The sequence below is a fragment of the Pelophylax lessonae genome (assembly GCF_965119305.1).
Source record: "Pelophylax lessonae genome assembly, chromosome: 1".
In the NCBI taxonomy this organism is placed as follows: Eukaryota; Metazoa; Chordata; class Amphibia; order Anura; family Ranidae; genus Pelophylax; species Pelophylax lessonae.
Genome location: NC_138768.1, coordinates 172,410,829 through 172,433,802, shown reverse-complemented (window position 1 = coordinate 172,433,802; position 22,974 = coordinate 172,410,829). Strand labels below are relative to the sequence as shown.

The window sequence follows — 22,974 nt, the reverse complement described above, 5'->3', positions numbered from 1 at the left end:
AGTTTTTGTCTTCACAAAGGCAAGGGTGGGATTTAAGTTTCACTTCTAATTTATCATTCAGAGCACATCGGTGTCAAATGTCACAAGACTGACACTTGCAAATTCTCTAGTATTGCATGTCTGAAAATGCTTTATAATAATTAAAGAGAAAACCCATTTGGGCTAGACTTCCTAGGGCTACAACTATCATCTGGCTCTTGTTCAGAGCTGTCAGGTTACCACGAGCGCTATTAATTCATATCCCAGAATCCTTTTATCATAAAGCTGCAGATTCTTTTCTGTGTAGTTTGGCAGCCAAACTGAACTGCTTTTACGTTTCTTGTAAATGCTGTACCGGGCTTTGTATATGTCTTAAAAATTTGTGCCAGCAAAGTGTAACTAAATAAATATGGCTGTCCTGATGTCATAAATCATAGAAGAAACTGGCTTATTGCTGTGAATATGTTATGAAATATTCAATAATTTTAACATGCTTCACAGTAAAACCATAAAAAGCACATTCCTACTTTATAAACCATTAACGCTTATTTATATTAACAATGCCTTAATTACTTTTTAAAAATATCAAGAAAAATGATTATCTTTATCATTATTTTATTTAGTACCAACAACTGAACAGCAAACCAACAATTTATTACATTATGCTAACATGCATTAAAAAAATAGTGAGTCTGACACTTGCTATGCAGTTTATTAATACATAAGTACAATAACTGAATAATGAAATGTCTGAACCAAATGAAAAATGAATTTTTTTTTAGCAGGAATTAGTGTAGTGATTTTTGTGAAAATTTTTAGTCCCAAAATGTATAAATTTTATTTTTTTCAAATTTTTTCACATTTGGAAACTCTTTCAGTCTAATTCACTTGCTTAAAAAATCTGGTTTATTTAAAATGTACAGTATATATATATATATATATATATATATATATATATATATATATAGATATATATATATATGTATATGTATATATATATATATATATATATATATATATATACATATATATATATATATATATATATTTGTGTGTGTATATATGTATATGTATATATATATATATATATATATATATATATATATATATATATATATATATATATATATATTTATATATGTATATATATTCGTGTGTGTATATATGTATATATATATATATATATGTATAAAATATTCAGGTTTTTTTTGTCTATTTATTTGTATACTGTCATTTTAGATATTTATATTTTACTTTTCTCAGGACCTGTATTTGATCTGTGAAGAAATAAAAAAAAAAAATAGCAACATAAAATAATAGGGCTAATGAGGGGCTTTTATGGCAGGCAGAGACAGGTTCAGCATAGTAAAAGTGGGCTTCTGTAACCCTCAGGGATAATTTATAGCCCAGTATGACCTTATAAAACCTTTGTAATTTCACCAAATTTTACCAACATTTTGGGTAAAAGAAAACTCTCATTTTTGCTCATCTCGAATTATCACCACGTTAATTGTGAGTGCACCTGCTTATTGAAAGCCTTACCAATTAAATTAATTTGTGCAGAGTGACCCCTAATACTCTACTGCATTATAAGGAAGGTTGAGCCGCATCTTGCCCTACGCTCTGAGAAAAAGCAACTCTCTCTGTGCCACTTGTATTTTGAGCCCTTTATACATTTTTTAATCACTAACATACACCCACAATAACTTAATAACAAAACCCATGCTTAGACAATTAAATTTTAGCATACAGATTTGGTGAAGTATTTCAAAGTAATTAGCACATTGTAAAAGGTCAAAACCTTTATCATGTAATACCTTTAAGCCACAGGTCACAGAAGAGCACTTCATTCTGCACTTCTGTGACCTGTATTCAGCCAACAGTTGGTTAAAGTCCCCTATCGGTGGACATCACTCAGCTGGTCCAGACTCTGGAGAGATCCCAACTTTAATGCTGGGATCCACCCAGATGCCTTGCCAGCAGCTGGCTCAGTCTCTGTGTGCCGCTCAGAGCTTGAGCCAGCCACACCCGCCCCCTCCACAGACCAGTGCTCCATAAGCACCAGAGGGGCAGAGCAGAGAGTGGTGACTGACAGTCTTTGATCCCTTTGTTCTCCATGTAGAGGCATCGGGGGACAGATTCAGCATCGGTTCTATGCTGCATCCGCCTAAGTGAGTCTAAATGTTTTGTTTTTTTTCAAAACTCACTGTTCTCCTTTATATAACACCATTATGTCAATATTAGTAAGTCATAGAACAGTTTTTGCTAATATTATATAGTGTTAATAATATAGGTAGAAAATTAAGCAGAATAAAAATAATATTTCACTGTGTTACCTACAGTACAGATATATTTTGAACATTGACTATTCATACTAAACATGACTTTCTCTTTCTTTTTTTTCCTCTGGTAGGTTCATGAGGGGTGACTACCATATTGAAGTATGTATCAACGACTATCTAGATGTGTTCTGCCCTCATTATGAGGACTCTGTGCCTGAAGATAAAACGGAACGATACGTTTTGTTCATGGTGAACTTTGATGGCTACAGCTCCTGTGATCACACATCCAAAGGCTTCAAAAGATGGGAGTGCAATCGGCCCCACTCCTCCAATGGACCTCTAAAGTTTTCAGAGAAATTCCAGCTCTTCACTCCCTTTTCATTAGGATTTGAATTTAGACCAGGAAGAGAATATTACTATATTTGTGAGTATTCTAAAATATTTTTGTTCTGATGACCTAAAGAACCTCCTACTAATATTTTCATGATGCTTCTTTTGTAAATATACATGTTATATGATATAGTATTCATTAGGCTCATCATGCTTACATATACAGTATGTGTTCTGTGCACATGATGGCTTCTAAAAGCTTGCAATATGAATCGGAGGCTTGTGCTGCCATTGAAAATTAAAGTGACCTCTAGTTGATTTGAAATTATTGTTAGGAAAGAACCACAGTTTGGAGAGTAGCATAATAATATAATAACAATTCCCAGACTATGACTCAATTTGCTGTGCTATTTTGTAGGTACTGTCGTTTGCCATTCTTCAGCTTTTTCGAGTTCTATGCACTTATCTAATTTTACTAACAGTAAAGTAAAGTTAAAGTAGGTGAACACCCTAAAGAATAAATTCAGGTTTAGGTAAAATGTCCTCGGCTCCCACATCCTCCCTCTAGCTAAGCTAAAACCCACACTCAAGGGCTCACTTATCTTTCTCCAATGGCAATGGCCTCATCCATTTAGAAATCATATTGGATGGTGTCCACTTCTTCTCGTTAACCTTCCATAGACTTGAACAAAGCTTTACTCAAAGGCATGATTAATGCCTCGTACACATGCAACGATTATCAGCCGACCGATCGTCCGACTTTTGTCCAGAGTGGTGTTTTGTTGGTTGGAATGTGCCTAGACTGCACACAAATTTTCTCGCCCAACAAAAATCTACTTCTGAAGTGATGTCATGTGCTGATTTACTTTCCATTTTTTTTTTCTTCTCTGAGCATGCCCAGTCTTGCTCATCAGATTTTTGTCTGCCGAAATTTGTACTGACTGATGGAAAATCAGCCGTTGTGTTGACGGCCAACAAAAATTTTATAGCCCGCACACCAGATTTTTTTCGGCCGAAAAGCCGGAGTCGGTTGTTGGAAGCATCATACTAACAAGCCGAAAATCGGCCGATCGGACGTTGGCCGAAAATTCACGGCCAATTATCGACGCGTGTGTACGGGGCTTAAAGCTGGATACACACTATCCAACTTTTGTTGGTAGATTTCCTTCAGATTTACCTTTTCTATGTAGTGCAAGGGCCTGCCAGATTGCATACAAATTGAAAGTGTTTAGGTTTGACCTTATATTATATGGTTTTGGTAAGTCTAAAGGAAAAAGTCTTCAGAAAATCTTATAGTGTGTATGGCCCATTAGTCCAGTTGTTTGGCAAGCAGCATTGAGAAGATTCCTGCACAGAAAATGTACTGTGGCTCCCATCTGGATGGCGAGGGGGCTTGGTTTGAATAGGCTCAAAGGGTAGAAAATGGGGATTGTGGATTTTCTTTGTTAATCTAAACCTGAACTTGACCTTTAAATGTGACATTATTAAAATCTTTCTTGATGCTATAGGTAGTGAAATTCGAATGATCTAGTTAGAAAACAATACCAACAATATTAGCAAACCTTTGTATCTATCTCCTTTCACCTCTACATTAAATGGAATTAATATAGAGCTTAAACCTGTAACTGTGACTCGAAGTGGATGTCAGAATAATGCTTGAAGGGGATATTTTTTGCTGACTCTTCTCCACAGAAAAATAATGTATACTGCTAAAGAAAGCTTTGGACTGGCCTGATACCACTCTAGCATTGCTGGTTGGTTTTTGAAACTCTGTTTTCTTCATAAACTGTAGCTCTTACTAAGGCTTTCAATCTCTCTGTCTATCTAGCTATGTAATCTTATCCCATCCTGTGTATACAGTAATGCAGTGCAGGTATATAGTGAGGTAACAGCTATTTAAACAGTGCCAAAAAGTAATATTGGCTTTTCACTTTCAGTATGTCTGCAACACTTGAAGTAACATTTTTTATAGGAAATATACATTACATTTCTGTAGCATATGGTTTTTGTTCACCGCACTTATAAACAGACTCTTTCCTCCTTAAACTACAGTATAAAAATGGACCATTGAGACAAATCTTTATTAACTGACTGCAAAAACAGTTTAGTAGTTCGAACAACACAAATGTGATTTCACTCCTGTAAATAAAATGTGTTTTAGTGGACTCAGGATAGATGTGTTAAAATGTTACAAGCAAATCATTGCAAATACGGATATTATTGAATACAGCCTCAGCACAAAATAACAAACTTTTCTAATTAGTGTGAAGATAGTCTCTTTGTAACCAGTTGAGTAAACATTACTCTTTACAAAAATTATTAAAGTAATATAAATATAATATTTAATTGTACATTTATGCTGCACGTCAAGTAAAAACACTTAGAAAGTGGACCAAGAATTGTAGAGACGTGTCAATCAATGGTAAACAGTTAAGACAAGTCCTTTACTAAACATTTATTAGACCTATGATGCTCATACGATGATGCTCATAAGGTTTTTCATTCAAACTGAGAAGTTTTCCAATTTTAAAACTCTGCATTTGCATTTTATTTAATTTGAATCCATATTGTTTCAAGGGTTACTTTTTCAAAGAATGCAGAGTGAACATGTTTACCAGTAAAGTTTACTGTATTTAATTAAATACATAAAAACATTAAATACATAAAAAAATAAAATAGCTACATATAATCACACTGTTAAGCCCCATACCTAATTTTTCACTTGGTATCAATGATCTTCAGGCAAATATTGATCATCTATAGCTTTATGATCATCCACCTAATATTGAGTAGATCCCTCTTTGGCCATCGAAGCTGCCTGATTTTGGCACCAAAACAGCCCTAAGTTATCCAGGCACAGACATCTCTGAAGATTTTCTGTGGTTTTAGGCACCACAGTGGAAGTAGCATATCCTTTAAGTCCAGTAAGTTGTGAGGTTGGGCCTTCATGGATCAAGCTTGTTTTTCTAGCACATCTCCCAGATACTTGATTGGACTGAGATCTGGAGAAACTGGAGGCCAAGTCAACACCTCAAACTCATTGTTGTGTTCCTCAAAGTGTTCTTGAACCATTTTTGTGGTTGTGTGGCTGGGTGCATTATCCTGTTGAAAGAGGCCACTGCCATCAGGAAATACTGTTTCAATAAAGGGGTGTAATTGGTCAACAACATTGCTTAGAGTGGCACTTGTCAAGTAACATCCATATGAATGGCAAGGTCCACAGTTTCCCAGTAGAACATTGCTTCAAGCATCACACTGCCTGCCTTTTCCCCAAACTCCATTCTGGTGCCATCTCTTCCCAAGGTAGGTGACAAGCCTTCCCCAGGTAAGTGACAAGCCTTCCACACGATTTAAAAAAAAGCATGATGCATCAGGCCAGGCCACCTTCTTCCATTGCTTTGTGGTCCAGTTCTGATGCTCATATGCCCATTATTGGTGCTTTTGGCTGTGAACACATGTCAGCATTGGGACCCTGACCAGTTTGTGACTATGCAGCCCCATATACAACAAACTGCGATGCCCTTTTGGTCTGTTTTCAATGCATCAACTTCAGGGACAACATGTTTACTTGCTATCTTGCCTAATATACCCCATCAACTTTCAGATGCCCTTGTAAATAAATCAAAAAAAGATAACCAATGTTATTTACTTACCTGTGAGGGGTCATAAAGTTATGGCTGTTTGGTTTATACCGTACCCTTTAGTAATCCCGATATGGAGATAAAAATCTTGTAGGCATTACCTCACATACCTTTACAGGGAACATTTACTAACCATTCCTAACTAATTACAACTGAAACAAATGTATAAAGAAGCATGACATATAAAGGAGAGTGAGTGTGTTGAAAGGTATCTTTCTCTATATGTGTGCTCTTTGCTTGCTTTAAAGCTAAAATCGTGGAATTAGATAAAATCTTCCCTGGCAGGGGGGAATCCTGCACTGCAAGGGTTCAATGTTTGTTTAGTCCAGTGGTACAGGTACAAGGTCAATATTCAGGCTATTCCTTCTGCCAGAATGTGTAGTCCTAAAAGGGAGGCCTATCAACACCAGCATGTGCAGTGCAAGGCTAGTGACCCTACAAGGTACGTGAGAAGGAAAGCATGCGACTGGGTTCCAAACTTCTGTAGAGAGGTGGCAGTGCTGGACCAGTCATACAGTGGAAAGGGCCTTGCTGGAGGAAGGAATAAGGTATTAAACCTTATTTATGAACCCCTAGGCTAAACAAGCATTTCATTTTCGCAGTGTGTGGGGCTACCACCGCAAGGCTACATTTTGCCTAATTCCTGGAGGTCAGCATTAATGTGTACATAAAAGCGTGTTTTTGTTTTGTTTTAGATAGTGTTAGTGGTGAAGGGTTAGACCCTCTGCCAGTTTATTATTTATATCTATACCCCTGCTAGTGAGATTCACACCCCTATTTGTTCTGGTGACCATTGACATTTAGGCAGAAAGTGATGAGAAACTCCTCCATAAATATGACAACTCTCGAAGATCAGAATTGGCTGAGGTGTAGGGGAGGGAAGATGGTGTCATGATCTCCACCTCAGCCAATCAAACGAAGCCTTGCACTCATTTTTATGGTATTAGAAAGCAAAGAAATATAGCTTAGCGCCTGTTTCCTCAAAAGTTACGGCCTCCAGTATAGACCTGAGAACTCTGCAATGATATGCAGCATACATACCTTTTATTACCAATCAGGAGACTTTTTCATCTCCTTGTCTTACTTGACACTGGTGACCCAGAGCACTGTATAGTTGAGAACAGGAGTTTACTTGTCACTCCTGTTCCAAGGATGGGTGACATGGTTAAAAGGTTAACTGAGAAGATAATATACAATCAAGTCAAGGTTTAGGGTAGCTGAACTAACACACTTGGCTTTTACTTCCCAGGCATAATTCACTGCTATAAAAAAAATATGTGGTTTCAGCATAACTTTTGCTTGAATGTCATTTTTTTTCAGTCAGGGAACCCTTAATATTGCTTTCACAAAACTGCTTAAATGATTACTTTATACTAATATCAAGTATAATGAAAACAGTCAGTGCTATCTCAACCCGTGAAAAAAAAATATATATATATGCACCATGCAATAGTCTATGATATACAACCAACCAAAACAGTGAAAATAATAAAAAAAAACTGCAGCGCTGAAAGTAAACATGAAAAAAAACTCCAATGCGTGTTATGAATGCTAATGTGAAAATACCATGTCCTGTGGTACACAGTGAAAATATTATGCACAGTAAGTGTAAATGTTGTCTATATAATATCCAGTGTAACAATGTACAGTGACAGTCCCCAGTGGTGTCACCTACACATTCAGATAAAAAACAGTGAATATGGATAATAAGTCCTGGTGGTATCACTTGCACCTTCACCAAAAAAGGCAGATGGCACCCTCAGTGATAATCATTTATCAAATGGTAAAAATGAGCACTTACCGCAAGGATATGCTGTCTTATCACAGGACAGCAATTAAAACCAAACGGCAATTCAAATGCGTTAGTTTTGGTGAAGGTGCAAGTGACACCACTGGGACTGTATATTGTTGCACTGAACAATAAGGAGGTAATATTTATATTCACTGTTTTTTATGAATGTGTAAGTAACACCATCGGGACTGTATGTTGTTACACTGGATATTAGGGAGACAACATTTATACTTACTATGTATAATATTTTCACTGTATACTGAAGGACATGGTGTAGAAGAGCAGAATGTTTACCGATACTACTCCTTCCCCTCTATACCTGTCACTGGTTGTCAAGGATGCTGTCAACTTCTAGAAACCAGTGATGCTGACAGTGGGCAGAACCTGATGGGGGAACCTGGAATACTAGTTGCCCACTCTATAGAATCTGCCCAGAACATAGCCATATTAGTCCACTTCCAATAACACTATTATATGCTTTTTTGGCACTAACAATTAAAGCTGACATTTAGTTTTATATATATACAGTTATGTGGGGGGCGCACTTACTTTTGTGAGATACTGTATATTTGTATATATCTATATATATCTATATATATATATAGATATATATATATATATATATATATATCTATATATATATACAGTATCTCACAAAAGTGAGTACACCTCTCACATGTTTGTAAATATTTTATTATACCTTTTCATGTGACAACACTGAAGAAATTACACTTTGCTACAATGTAATGTAGTGAGTGTACAGCTTGTATAATAGTGTAAATTTACTGTCCCCTCAAAATAACTCAACACACAGCCATTAATGTCTAAACCATTGGCAACAAAAGTGAGTACACCCCTAAGTAAAAATTGGGCCAAAAGTGTCAATATTTTGTGTGGCCACCATTATTTTCCAGCACTGCCTTAACTCTCTTGGGCATGGAGATCACCATAGCTTTACAGGTTGCCACTGGAGTCCTCTTACACTTCTCCCACTTCTCCATGATGACATCACAGTCAGCTGGTGGATGTTAGAGACCTTGCGTTCCTCCACCTTCCGTTTGAGGATCCTCCACAGATGCTCAATAGGGTTTAGGTCTGGAGACATGCTTAGCCAGTCCATCACCTTTACCCTCAGCTTCTTTAGCAAGGCAGTGGTTGTCTTAGAGGTGTGTTTGGGGTCGTTATAATGTTGGAATACTACCCTGTGGCCCAGTCTCCGAAGGGAGGTGATCATGCTCTGCTTCAGTATGTCACAGTACATGTTCGCATTCATGGTTCCCTCAATGAACTGTAGCTCCCCAGTGTTGGCAGCACTCATGCAACCCCAGACCATGACACTCCACAACCATGCTTAACTGTAGGCAAGACACCCTTGTCTTTGTACTCCTGACCTGGTTGCCGCCACACACGCTTGACACCATTTGAACCAAATAAAGTTTAATTTGGTCTCATCAGACCACAGGACATGGTTCCAGTAGTCCATGTCCTTAGTCTGCTTGTCTTCAGCAAAATGTTTGTGGGCTTTCTTGTGCATAATCTTTAGAAGAGGCTTCCTTCTGGGACAACAGCCATGCAGACCAATTTCATGCAGTGTGCGATGTATGGTCTGAGCACTGACAGGCTGACCCCCCTACCCCTTCAACCTCTGCAGCAATGCTGGAAGCACTCATACCTATATTCCCAAAGTCGACCTCTGGATATGACGCTGAGCACGTGCACTCAACTTCTTTGGTCGACCATGGCGAGGCCTGTTCTGAGTGGAACCTGTCCTGTTAAACCACTGTATGGTCTTGGCCACAGTGCTGCAGCTCAGTTTTAGGGTCTTGGCAATCTTCTTTTAGGCCATCTTTGTGTAGAGCAACAATTCTTTTTTTCAGATCCTCAGAGAGTTATTTGCTATGGAGTGCCATGTTGAACATCCAGTGACCAGTATGAGAGAGTGAGAGCGATAACACCAAAGTTAACACACCTGCTCCAAATTCACACCTGAGACCTTGTAACACTAACAAGTCACATGACACCGAGGAGGGAAAATGGGTAATTGGGCCCAATTAGGACATTTTCACTTAGGGGTGTACTCACTTTTGCCAACGGTTTAGACATTATTGGCTGTGCGTTGAGTTATTTTGAGGGGGACAGAAAATTTACACTGTTATACAAGCTGTACACTCACGACTTTACATTGTAGCAAAGTGTAATTTCTTCATTGTTGTCACATGAAAAGATATATTAAAATATTTACAAAAATGTGAGAGGTGTACACACTTTTGTGAGATACTGTATATATACATATATATATATGTATATGTATATATATATATATATATATATATATATATATATATATATATATATATATATATATACATTTTTGGAGGGAGGGATACAGCACAAATCATTTTACTTCGATGCTTCATGTAAAAATTTTCCTGCATAAAGGAAGTGGAGAAACTTCTGGTGCTGATTGCTTGTCCCTTCCTGCCCCCTCTGCCATTCACAGACTTTACACTATTATTGTCCCAAAACACAACACATGAATGGAGGTGGAGCAGACCAGGACAGAATTTGTTGCATTGCTCCCCATGTCAAAAACTATTTTCAGGTAGCTCAGCTGCAACATTTGAAGGGGTAGGTTTAGGAGGACACTGCTAATCCTATTGTGGAATACATGGAAGCCGATAACTTTGCTGACATTGTCCAGCGCTGACCCTCAAAGATAAGGTATGTTTGACCATTAAATCCTCTTTCCAATACATGGGGCTTAACATAATGTATACATTCCCCTTTAGAAAAATATTTTATGGGAATTGTGCAAACTAAAAGTGGCATGGCATGGCATGGCAAAAATGTGGGCTTCGGCTTTTACATCAGTTGTATACGTCTAACACTCTTAAAATCTTTCAGCTCCTTAAAGGAGGTGTTCCTACTTCCTAGGCAGCCCTTCTTTGAATTTCCGCAATTATTTCACATGCTGGCTGTGCAGGCTCAACTCTCCAATTTTTGTCTACATAGAGAAAATGTTCAGTATTTTATGGCATTGCAACAGCAATGAAACTCAGGGGCCTTTTATGTAGAATTTACACCTCGCTATAACTAACTCAGGTTTTCATTATATATAGGGCACAACTTATACCAGATAAATTCTTGTGGTGGGGGTGTTAGGATAACTCTGACTGGCAAAAATGTGGTAATGGACCAGCTGACCTGTTGCACTTGTTAGGGTAATGCCCCAAGTTGGTTAGATATTGGAGATAAATAGTGTTATTATATTTCTAGAGTTGCACATGTAAAGTCCACTTTGCCTAGGAAAAAAAAAACTGTCCTCAGAAATTCCTAAAATAGCAGTTGTTGAGATATTATAGATCTATAAAATAAATGAAGCAGAGGCAGGAAGAGCCTGGCACTACAAGTTCTCACTCAGGTGCAACTTTTTCACCATGAAGGAGATAAGTGAGACGTATGATTCTGACATTGCCAAATCTCCCTCCAGATCATGGGAGAGTAGCAGTAAGAGGCAGCAGTACATTACTTGATCTCACACTGCATGTTTACCATTCAGCTATAAAGTTGAAATAACAAGAAGTGCGCTGTTATTTTTTAAGAGCAATTAGAGACAAATTGTAGAACTCTCACGGAACTACTTAGGCACAGTTATTGATGATCCATTTAAAATCACAAACTTTGACTTTTTAATCTTAAATTTACTTTAATTATTTTAGGATTTAGATTGTTTATGCATTTGTTCTTCAGTTGGTATTTGCTTGGATTTAGGGAGAGTTTTTAAGAAGATTCAATCACACAGCAAAGCTACTATGTTAATAGTTTCTTAGGGAAGAAGATGTCATTCTCTAACTGATGCTGCAGATTGATGCTGAGACAGTAAAGCTACATCTATTCTTTGCATCACTGCTTTTTGGAATTAGCATGTAACACTTGAGTGGAGAAATGACAGCTTCTATGAGAGCCTAATCACACAGGTGTTTTGTCTTATGAAAGAGTCCCTTTATAATGATTTTTAATTAGTACTGACTTCTTAAAGTGGGAAATAACTGGATATCTTTACATATGTTCTAGTTTAGTTCATAAATCCCTCTTGTGATCTTCCAGATGGAAGTCTATTTTCCTCTAACACTAGCACCTGTGAAAAATGCTGTCAATTTCCTTTGGTATCAGAAATTAGTATAATTAAGCAGATTATAGTTGTTTGGTTGAGCCCTGCACTTCTGTAATATCCCCTCATTCATGTTGCAGAATTAAAAGCTGACATGGATATTGGCCAAGTGAGGGAACCTAGTGACATGTATATATATATATATATATATATATATATACATATATGTATATATCTTCTAAACTTTTTTCGTTTTTGATAGAATAGGGAAGTGATAGGGCTCTTGGACACTGCATCTCAAAGAAGCTGCTCCTACAGGCTTTTGAGCTTTCTTTGAGCTTGGAATCTCCCCTCTATGTTGGCCAATGTGTCAATGCACACTATGGCTTTTTCAGGGGTTTACAGGCATATGAGCTTATAGGCAGGAACCCTCCTCCCCCCACCAAACTTGCATTTTTGAGAGGACCTTTCAAGCAGAAAAGATGCCTAAGCAGCCAAAAACGCACGAAAAAGAGTGAACAGACTCCAAAAAGCTAAAACACATGCAATAAAAAGGCAGGAAAAAGCACAAGAAGCACAAGCTTCTTAAGGCAGTTGTCACTAGAACAGAACAATTTTCCCATTGGAACATATACCCTCACCTTATGTTCCGGTGACAGTAATAAAAAAGTCACCTTCTGTCTCAGTGACAATGGTCACCAGAAAAAAAAAAATAGAGAGTTAATATACATAATGGGGACACAGAGTAATAAAAAAAAGCTGCAATCTGTCCCAACGCAATCTAAAACTTACAAAAAAAGAATAAAATGTTTGGGCGATACACTAATTTAAAGCATCCATAGGAGAAGTAGGGCCAAAAAAGCTTTGGCCCTACTTGTCCTATGGATCACAGGAGTGCAGTTTATTCTGCACTCCTGTGACCTGTTTCCAGTAGACAGATGGCTAAAGTCTGCTCAGCTGGTCCAGGCTGGGGAAAGATCCCAACTTTACAGTCGTAATCCACCCAGATGCCTGGCCTGGCAGCTGGTACAGCCTCTCAACTGCATCACTGAGAGCCTGAGCTGGCTACTCTCTCCCCAGTTCAGTGCTCCAGTGAACTATGGAGGGGCAGAGCAAAGAGCAGGTGACTGACAGTCACTGCTTTCAAAGCAGAGGGGAGAACTAAACTATCTGTGGTGTTTGATCGCTTAGTTCTCCGCTGCAAACACCTAGCTGAGTATACATTTTTTTTATATACACCCCATACTTCTCTTTTAAAGCCTTCTCAGATTCAAGCTTCACTCTCTGGCATATATTTTGCAGGAAATAGTCACTGGACAGAGATACCTATGGTCGTGTGAGATGATTTTCATTGCTGAGCAACACTTTCAGAAGATTGACCACATCTTTATTTGGTTTACTGAATAGTAGTCATTAATTTACCAATCATGTATGCCCAACCTAATATTCATAAAATTAGAAGCCACTTTGAGGGTGCAAACTTTTGTAACTTGAGATGAGAGAAACTGGGCACTTAGGAAGTTTGCTTTTAAAATTGGTGGAAGTATTAGGGCACCCAGTTTGCCATCTGCATGCCATAATGCTGGTTTTAGTGAAAAGTAGGGTTTTTGACTCCGGAAAAAAGTGGTAAAGTAAAACATGCCCACCATACCTCCAGATCTCTAACCTTAGCTTGACCATTACACTAACTCAAACACTTAACTATCGCTTCACCTGAACCCTAAAGTTTAAAATAGACCTAGGGTCAAATATGTACTTTTTATAAGATGCGCAGGCTAAGTGATGTATAAGTGTAACAATTTAAGATATTTATTAACACTCTCAGAGTTCACGGTAAACCTTCTGACTGCATCTTCCATTTCAGAATGTCAGCGCCATTTTGGTTCAGGCATCATCGAGAGTCAGCATTAAGATTTTTGACTGGGTTCCTGGTTTAGAGTTACATTCCAATCATATCAATTCTGAGTATTCAGTCATACAACCACTCACTCAACATGATGTCCCATTCTTCTGGCAACATCCAAACCTGCAGATGATTTATATAATATAAACTAATAGTAATTGGAGTTGAGTGCTCAGGTTTAGAAAATCTTACCATTTGGTTATCCAAGAGAAAAATTAAGCTAATTTTTGTTTCAAAATTCCACACTGTACCTAAAATCAATATATTAGTATTGGGTGGACTGAACCTTTAAATGTGCATGTAGTACAAGGCGATGTAGAAAGGTGAATTATAGGACAGTTACTGCACACTTCTGTTCAAAATAAAATTACTCTTCAAGTATATTAATCAAATATCAGTATTGCTTAGCTTGCACATATATCAAACTCTAAATAAAAGGAATTAGCTGGGCTGCAGAAACCTTGAACATTAAAACAACAAGCACATTAGAGGCTTTCACCACCATCCTATGTAATAGTAATAGACTGTCTCATTTTATCTTCATAGACACTAACTCAAATTGAGGCTGGCAACAACAAATCGTGTATGCCTCCCTACTTCATAATATGATTGCTTTCTGGCCAGTGTTTAAGGCTTTGATGACCCATAGACATCTATTTCAAATATACCAATATGTTCAGGTCAACCTGATAGATGTGTTAGTCAAACTGCAAACTAACAGGACAAAATTGTTAAGGCATAAATTATAGAAAAAAGGCCAGGTCCACCCAAAGCATATTTGCCACTTTGGAATTAGTAGTTGAACTATTTATTTTGCCTAAATATCTCCTCAATTTGGTGAAAATTTAATTCCTCATCAACCTATTGTAACTTTTAATATTATTCTTGACTTTAGGATGATTACTTAGGAAGTATTTACATGCTCACCTTCTAGAATCTCAATACCAAAGAAAGCAATATAAAGAGTCTGAAAGTCTCGCTCAGCCTAAAGCTGGCCATAGAGGGGTTACATTTTGAACAAAAATTCCAGGGAAACAAAGGTTCTGAGAATGTTTGTATGTTTTTATATTCATTAGTAGGTTAAATCACTGTCTGCTTTTGGCCACAATGATGAAAAAATTCAAAGAAACAGGATAGAATTTTTTTCTTGAAAGAACAAATTTATAACATGGTTACATAGTTGTATAGATAGACAGGTTAAAAAAAGACACAAGTCAATTTAGTTCAACCAATAAAATGGAGAAAAAAAATCATACAATCAAATAAATAAAAGCCTATACCCACAGTTGATTGAGGAATGCAAAAAACCCCAGCAAAGGATGATCTTATTTGCTCCAGCAGGAGAAAAAGAATCCTTCCTGATCCACGGGAGGCATCGGATATTCCCTGGATCAACTTTACCTATAAATGTTAGTATCCAGGTTTTTTTTTTTTCAGGGAAAAATATTCTCAGTTTTAATAGGCTTTCAGTTGCAAGTTTTTGTGAAAATCTCATTTCTCGTTTCCAAGTCCAGCAAATGCAGCCTTCAACGAAGAACAGCTTCATTTTAAATAGTTTTCCCCTTGCTCACAATTGTGCCCGATAAGGGAGTGTGCACTTCCAGGGTTCTACCCTACAGATGGTAACTAAAAACCAGCAGTTCTCAAACAACTATGTGCCTATGATGTTTGTAATTATAGCATCAGTCAACATTTCTTCAACCTCTGATTGAATATTAAAGCCTAAATGCACATTATGAAAACCGGTATATGTAAAAGGCACGTGCAATATGCAGTCCCATTCCTACTACAGTGGCAGTTCAAACCTGACAGTGTATGTGGTTTTCATTGTGTAAAGTCCATTCATTACAAAATCTAATGTTAAAAGCAAATGTAATCTTTCAAACAATATTTAAATGTTCTGAGAATGTTCTGAGCATTTTTGTACAAATTTTCACAAGAATTTTCATTCAAAGTTCTATCCACCTATGGCCAGCCTAACTTTAGTTTACAAAATAATTGTCTAGGAAGCAGGGCAAGAAACACCAATTAACTTATCTCACAAATCTTGGTTTAAGAAGTAGGTTGGAGATTCAGATTGAGATAAGTTCATAAGTTAGTTATGGTAAGGATCAAGAATAGTACCTTGGTCAATGAACAATATTAATCAAGTGCAATAACCAAGGGCTAAATGTAGTGGAAATGATTGACAGGTTTAGGGTGCAGGGCTGGCAGCCTAATGAATAGCCATTACCTTTGGCTACCGCTGTAGATTCAAGAAACCATTTTCAAAGTGCAAAACTGAAAAATGTGCTTTTGGCACAATATGTTGCATACAACTGTTTTTTAGTTACAAAGTGCATTGTAAATAATTTTTTCTAGAATAACTTGAACTCTGCTATAGCACAACACTTTACTGTAAACTTAGCATCACATAGAGTGTAACAATCATTTAATCCTAAAATATGCTCAGTAATAAACTGTTGACATTATGCAAGAGGTCAAGCTTTATTTACTGTACAGAGTGTAAGGCTGTTTTACAATAATGTATAATTCTGATCACTATCCAGAGCAATGAGAGCATTTTTTTGCTAGATAACTAAGTAATTGTTGGGTTGGTTTGCTGACATTTACAGTTTTGGAGGCCCTGTTTTTTAAGAAAACTAAAGGAGGCAACTGAATGCTGCTGTAATTAATAAGATTTGCCACCCCAAAACTCTTCAGAATTTTACATTCTAAGAGTGTCAGATTACTGGTGCCCCTATTACGTACCTGATCGGAGACTGAAGTGACGAGGTAGGCCTCTCTTGTATTTCCAGCAGGTCCCACTGAGGATAGAACAGAGGGTACCAAGGGACAGGAGTAACACAAGTGCCAGCAAGTGTTAATAGAAGTGCTTTCAGCAGGTGATATGGTCCCAGGCAGGCTGGCAGAACATCAGGTCAGGAACAGTAACTGTGCACAGAGATTCAGCCAAAGTTAAAGGGGCACTCTGCATGGGCTGCAAGTTCCAGATGAGAGGTTTGTCAGAGCTCCCAGCAGATTTGAGACAGGAACCTTACTGTGGTGAGCAGAGTTGATACAGATGACAACCAGATAGGCACTCAAAACAGATGTAGGAACAGAGCCAGAAACAGAAGCATGGTCACAGAGATTGCCAAGGTCAGCAGCAGGTGGGCAGTGAGGCACAGAATCATAATGCAAAGACATGGTCAGGAACATAGATAGGGGTCAGGAACATGCAACAAGGCAGGATCAGCATCCAAGTTCAGGTCGGAGGCAAGCTGGGTCAACAACAAGGGAACAAGCAGAGTAGCAGCTTTATACAGGGAGTAGCTAAAAGGCCAGTCAGCATTTAAACATGAGCATAAGCATCTTTAAATAGCCCCACTGCCGCCAACATGCACACTGAGTGCGTGCCCGTGGGCGTGCGTGTGGCTGTGTGCATTACTGTGTGCATGAGCATGCCTGTTCACTATTATGCACATTTCTGCAAGCCAAACAGCCCCATGCACTCTGCAGTTTCTTCTGACAACCCTATCACATATCTAAGCAGTGATTTCTCTTCACTACAGTGGTTTATGCAGCAGGAGAGGTAGGTACTTACATCATGTTATTATTATTATTATTATCATTATTATTATTTTTTATTTTATATTAGCCACAGAGTAAATTTGAGTCTAAAAAAGCGATTTCATGAAAGAACAATTTCATTTTTCTTTTTTGAGGAGAGTAGGGTAGGGATTAGTTTTTGGCTAATCCTCAAAATCATTATGACAGCCTGAGTTGTGTTCCAGCAAAGCTACCTATAGCTGGATTCATTTATTTTTCCATATATTCCTAGTCACTATTTTGTTGATTTAATAAAGGCAAATAGACTTTTTGCATTGCAAGGGAATCTTTACTCTGGAAGGGATTTTTTCTATAGCTGACTTCTGTCAACCAAACATGTGCCAACAAAGATACTATACCATATATCCCCTACATGTACCAACTCTGGGAACATATAGTGGTTTGGTTAATAAAGGCAAATAGGTTATTCACTTTGCAGGGAAAAAAATACTGTTTTCAAACTTATTTACATTGTACGTTACTGGATTTTGTTTGCAAAATGAAGTTTCACTACATTCGTAAAGCTCAGGGAAAATTCCCTTGCAAAGTGAGAATTTCCTTGCAAAGGAAACAACTATTTGCCTTAAGCAAATCAACTGATATGCAGTATGTTCCCATAAGGTTAAACAAAAAGGGTATATGGTATAGTATTTCTTTTTACAGTGTTCTCTAGTGGATTCTTCAAAGAGATAGTTACATAGGTTGATGAAAGCGGTTGCCCCACTGGAAAACAACTGTTTTTTTTTTTTTAGCAGGAGATGTTCGCTGCAGGTGTCTAGGTAGCAGTAATAGCCAGTTAGAGACTGAAACTTGCCCAGCTCCACACAGACAAATCTGTCCTGTGTAGAGTTGCTGCTTAAATTTGTCCTTGCCTATTCCTTGACGTGTTATACAATACTATGAACTGATAATATGGGCCCAAACGTTTAACATTTATAGGGGTTATTCTTATATTTGAAAACCCTAATGTTAAAGCATTGAGGAAATATGTTAGAATGAGATTTATGATTAGAGTCAGTAATCTACAAAGCGCCACTATACATTGCTAATATTATTTTGTTACATCTTATGTTTGAAAAAATCTATTCACATTGAGAAACCGTGGAAAATATGTTTTACTATAAATTAAATTATTAACACAGGAAAATTTGATTGAATGCAAACGTGAATATGTTCATTTTGCATAAAATACATATCTATGGATTCAGCTTGCTCTGTAAGCCAATTCAATTAAATCAATTTGTAAAATATAATTAGCTTAGACCAAGCCAGTAAGATGAATGGTTAGATAAATACTTCACTTATTAGCTGTTTTCCTGATTTGGACTTAATAATGTAGCAGTTTTATTGTAAATTCTGCCTTAGCCTGATAAAAAAAATAATAATAAATACAACAGTTTAATGCCTAGAAAGCGCAACTGGGCTGGCTAAGTAAATAATGTAATATAATATAGGCAGTGCGAGACACAAAGCTAGAACTGCATTTTGACAGACAGATCAAGTGCATCAGATGAGCTCAGTGAGCCAGCCACACAGCGTGCCTGGGACTTTGACAGATTTTAACTCCTGCAGGAATAGTTTTCCAGAATACCTTTGCAAAATAAAATTAAGTTACACTGGACTGCAAACTGGGTATTACTGCACTGCAAAAAGGGCATGTTTGCAGGGCAGAATATAAAGGTCTTTTTGTATATTTAAGCAATATCTAAAGGCTTTGCTTTAGTTTTAGATAGAAAAGTGGAGCGTTATCACCCCTGGGATGTTTTCATTGCATCTTTTGTCCCAGTTGCAAAGATTTGTACTCTCTATTTGTCTTCATGACAATTGTCGCTAAGAAAGAAGCTGGTGGGAAATGCAAAATTTTATAGCTGTGACTAAAGCAGAAGTCAAGGGAAAAACATTCAAAGGTAAAACCAGTTTTAGGTACAGTTCTCTTCAAGATTTAAAGGGATTTCGCCTCACTTGCTGTTTTTCTGAAGATGAAAGAAAGGGAAATGTCCCTTCCTTCAGAAAGAAAAAAAAATAACAGGGTTGTAACCTTTTCCTACTCTAAACCTAAATAGAGTGTATCTAGACTAAAAGCCCTGCCAATATTCACTGCTATCAGGGGCTCTGTTAGAGAGATTTTCTCTCACTTTAGGTTCTGGAGACAACTCTTTTTACTAGACAGAAAGTGAAACAATCTCTCTAACAGAGCCACCAATGACAGTAAATGGAGCCAGGGGTTTTAATTCTTCCCAACTCTCTCCAAAACTGATACTGATAGAATATGACTGTGCCAGTAGCCACCTTTCTAAAAGGAATATAGTATAAATGGTCATTTATTTAGCATTGTGAATCTTTGCACATGAGACAGATTTTTTAGTTTTTTTCTAGATTCTGAACAGTTAAATGAAAGGATCTCAAACCCTCCCTGGTATTCATGTAGGGTGATCTGAGATCCCAGTCTATACGTCTGATGTGGTAATTGGGAAATCCCATTATCTTTATTGCATTTTTATTTTGTACTATAGTTAGGTGAATGGGTACACAGCTGGGAACTATTTAAATATATATCTTTACAGCAGTCCTTAAGAAATGTGAAGCTTAACTCCAGTCATGTGCCCCTTCACTCCCATATTTAGGATCTAAAGCTTATTTAGTCTTAGAGTAAGTAAAAGAGAAGAATGATTTCTTTATTTATCTGTCTCTGGTTACCTGAAGCTATTCATTGCTCCAACTCTAATGCTGGGCAGGCCTTCAATGTCATCACATGCAATGCAGGTTCAGTGGTGGCCACTGGTCCTGCATTTGGAATGAGAATTTTGGCAAGAGGGGTGACCACGTGATGTGAGAAGCGAACTGGCTTTGTGAGACAAGAATCAGCTGGGAGGAAACCTGTAGGATTCTGAAATAAGGTTAATAATACAATCTTTTATATCCACCCTAGAATAAACAAGCATTATATCCTGAATATGCTTCATCCTCATCAACTAGGTCTTCATTCACACTCACTTTGAGATCACTTCTCACATAGAAACAGACAACACCACCCCTCAATTTTACCCATTCTTTCCAAAAGAGAGCATAGCCAGGAATATTAATAGCTTCACTTTGTGCACCAAAGCTTCAAACTCACCTATTTTTTTTTTTCTTGACAGACTTCTGGCTTTGGTAAGCAAACCCTTTAAGTCTTTGTCACATTGTGCACACATATTTTTATTTTAGTGCAAATAGTACCATTTCCATCTTATATAGTCCTAACCCAAATATTGCTAACATCTACCAACAACTACCTAAACGTTATAGTTTATTTACAGATGTAATCCAATTGGTGTGTGACCAATTGGCTGCTTAAAACAGAACTCTAGTGAGCTTACAAAAAATGTAGTTTGAGTGACACCCTCCTTCTGCATATTCAGGATATAATGGCTCAAAATTGATATAGTCCAGAAATATTTAGACATAATAATGTTGAATAAAGCACCTGGGCCAGATGGCATACACCCATGGATCCTAAAAGAATTTAGCTGCGTCATTTCAAAGCTATTGTTTCTAATTTTTAGGGACTTTTTAATGACTGAAATAGTACTACTGGATTGGCATAAGGCCAATGTGGTGCCTCTATTTAAAAAGGGATCAAAGTCTTTACCAACTAAATATAGATCTGTTAGTTTAACTTCTATAGTCGGGAATATAATGGAAAGTTTAATAAAAGACCACATAGATGAGTTATTGCTGGAAAAAAAAAAAATGAAGAAACAGACAACATGGATTCATGAAAGACAGAAGTTGTCAAACAAATCTGATTTCTTTCTATGAGGAAGTAAGCAAAACCTTGGACAGAGGGGTGGCTGTGGTATACTTGGATTTTGCAAAAGCGTTTGACACAGTTCCCCACACACAGCTAATGTGTAAGGTAAAGTCTACAGGCTTGGAAAAATCAGTTTGTAAATGGATAGAAAACTGGCTAAAAGATAGAATTCAGAGAGTAGTGGTTAATTGTTCATGCTCTGAGTGGTCAAAGGTTATTAGTGGTGTACCCCAAGGTTCAGTGTTGGGATCATTACTTTTTAATACCTTTAAAAAAATGATATAGGATCTGGGATTAAAAGTATCTTTTCAGTCTTTGCAGATAACATCAAGTTTTGCAGTGGAACAACATCCTTACAAGATGTCTCCAACTTACAAGCCAACCTCAATGCACTGTTTCATTGGGCAACTATGTGGAAGATGAGGTTTAAATTTAAAAAATGTAAATGCTCTTGGGGGGACAATAATATGCATGCATCATACATACTAGGAGGAGTACAACTGGGGGAGAAGGATCTGGGTGTTCTGGTAGATCATAAGCTTAATAATAGCATGCAATGCCAAGCTGTGGTTTCCAAAGCAAGCAAAGTTGTTTCTTATATTAGGAGATATATAATTTTGCCCCTGTATAAAGTATTAGTTAGATCTCATCTGGAATATGCAGTTCAGTTTTAGGCACCAGATCACAAAAAGGATATCGCGGAACTAGAGAAAGTGAAAAGAAGGGCAACAAAACTAATAAGAGGCATGGAGGAACTCAGCTACATGGAATGATTAGAGAAACTGAATTTATTCTCTTTTGAGAAGAGGAGATTAAGGGTGGATATGATCAACATGTATAAATACATAAGGGGTCCATATAGTGAACTTGATGTTGAGTTATTCACTTTAAAGTCATCACAGAGGACAAGGGGGCACTCTTTATGTCTAGAGGAAAAGAGATGTAATCTCCAAATAAGGTTTCTTCACAGTAAGAGCTGTGAAAATGTGAAATAGACTCCCTCAAGAGCTGATTCAGGCGAGCTCAGTAGATTGCTTTAAAAAAAAGGCATGGATTATTTTGTACATAATTTAACTGAATAGTAATATTTATAGGAAACTTTGATCCAGGAAATATCTGATTGTCTTTCGGGGGGATCAGGAAGGAACTTTTTCCCCTTTTGGAGCAAATTGGTTAATGCTTTTCTGGGCTTTTTTGCATTCCTCTGGATCAACTGTGGGTATAGGATTGTGTATATAGAATTGTGTGTTTTTTTAAGTATATTTTTGTTTTCCCTTTTTATTGGCTGAACTAGATAGACTTGTGTCTTTTTTCAACCAGACTAACTATGTAACTATGCTCACATTTAAATATAACACACGATTCAGTGTATTGGCACCAAGTTTTTATTCAAATATTTAGATGTGAATCATTTATTTTATCATTACATTTTCCTTCTATTTTGAAGTCCATTTCATAAAAATGTTAAAAAAATGTTTCTATGAATATATTTTTGTATATTTATAATGGCCTTGCTCAAATATGCATAAGATAGTTATCATTTTCTTCATGC

General features: G+C 37.1%; 1 protein-coding gene across 3 annotated transcripts in view; it reads left to right on the top strand.

The window, feature by feature from the left end:
* EFNA5 (ephrin A5) overlaps positions 1 to 22,974 on the top strand; it is a 583,114-nt gene that overhangs the window by 467,484 nt on the left and 92,656 nt on the right. For all 3 annotated transcript variants that reach the window (XM_082260209.1, XM_082260208.1, XM_082260207.1), the window contains exon 3: positions 2,393 to 2,685. In XM_082260209.1, the coding sequence (XP_082116335.1) occupies positions 2,393 to 2,685 (293 nt within the window). The remainder of the gene's footprint in view (positions 1 to 2,392; positions 2,686 to 22,974) is intronic.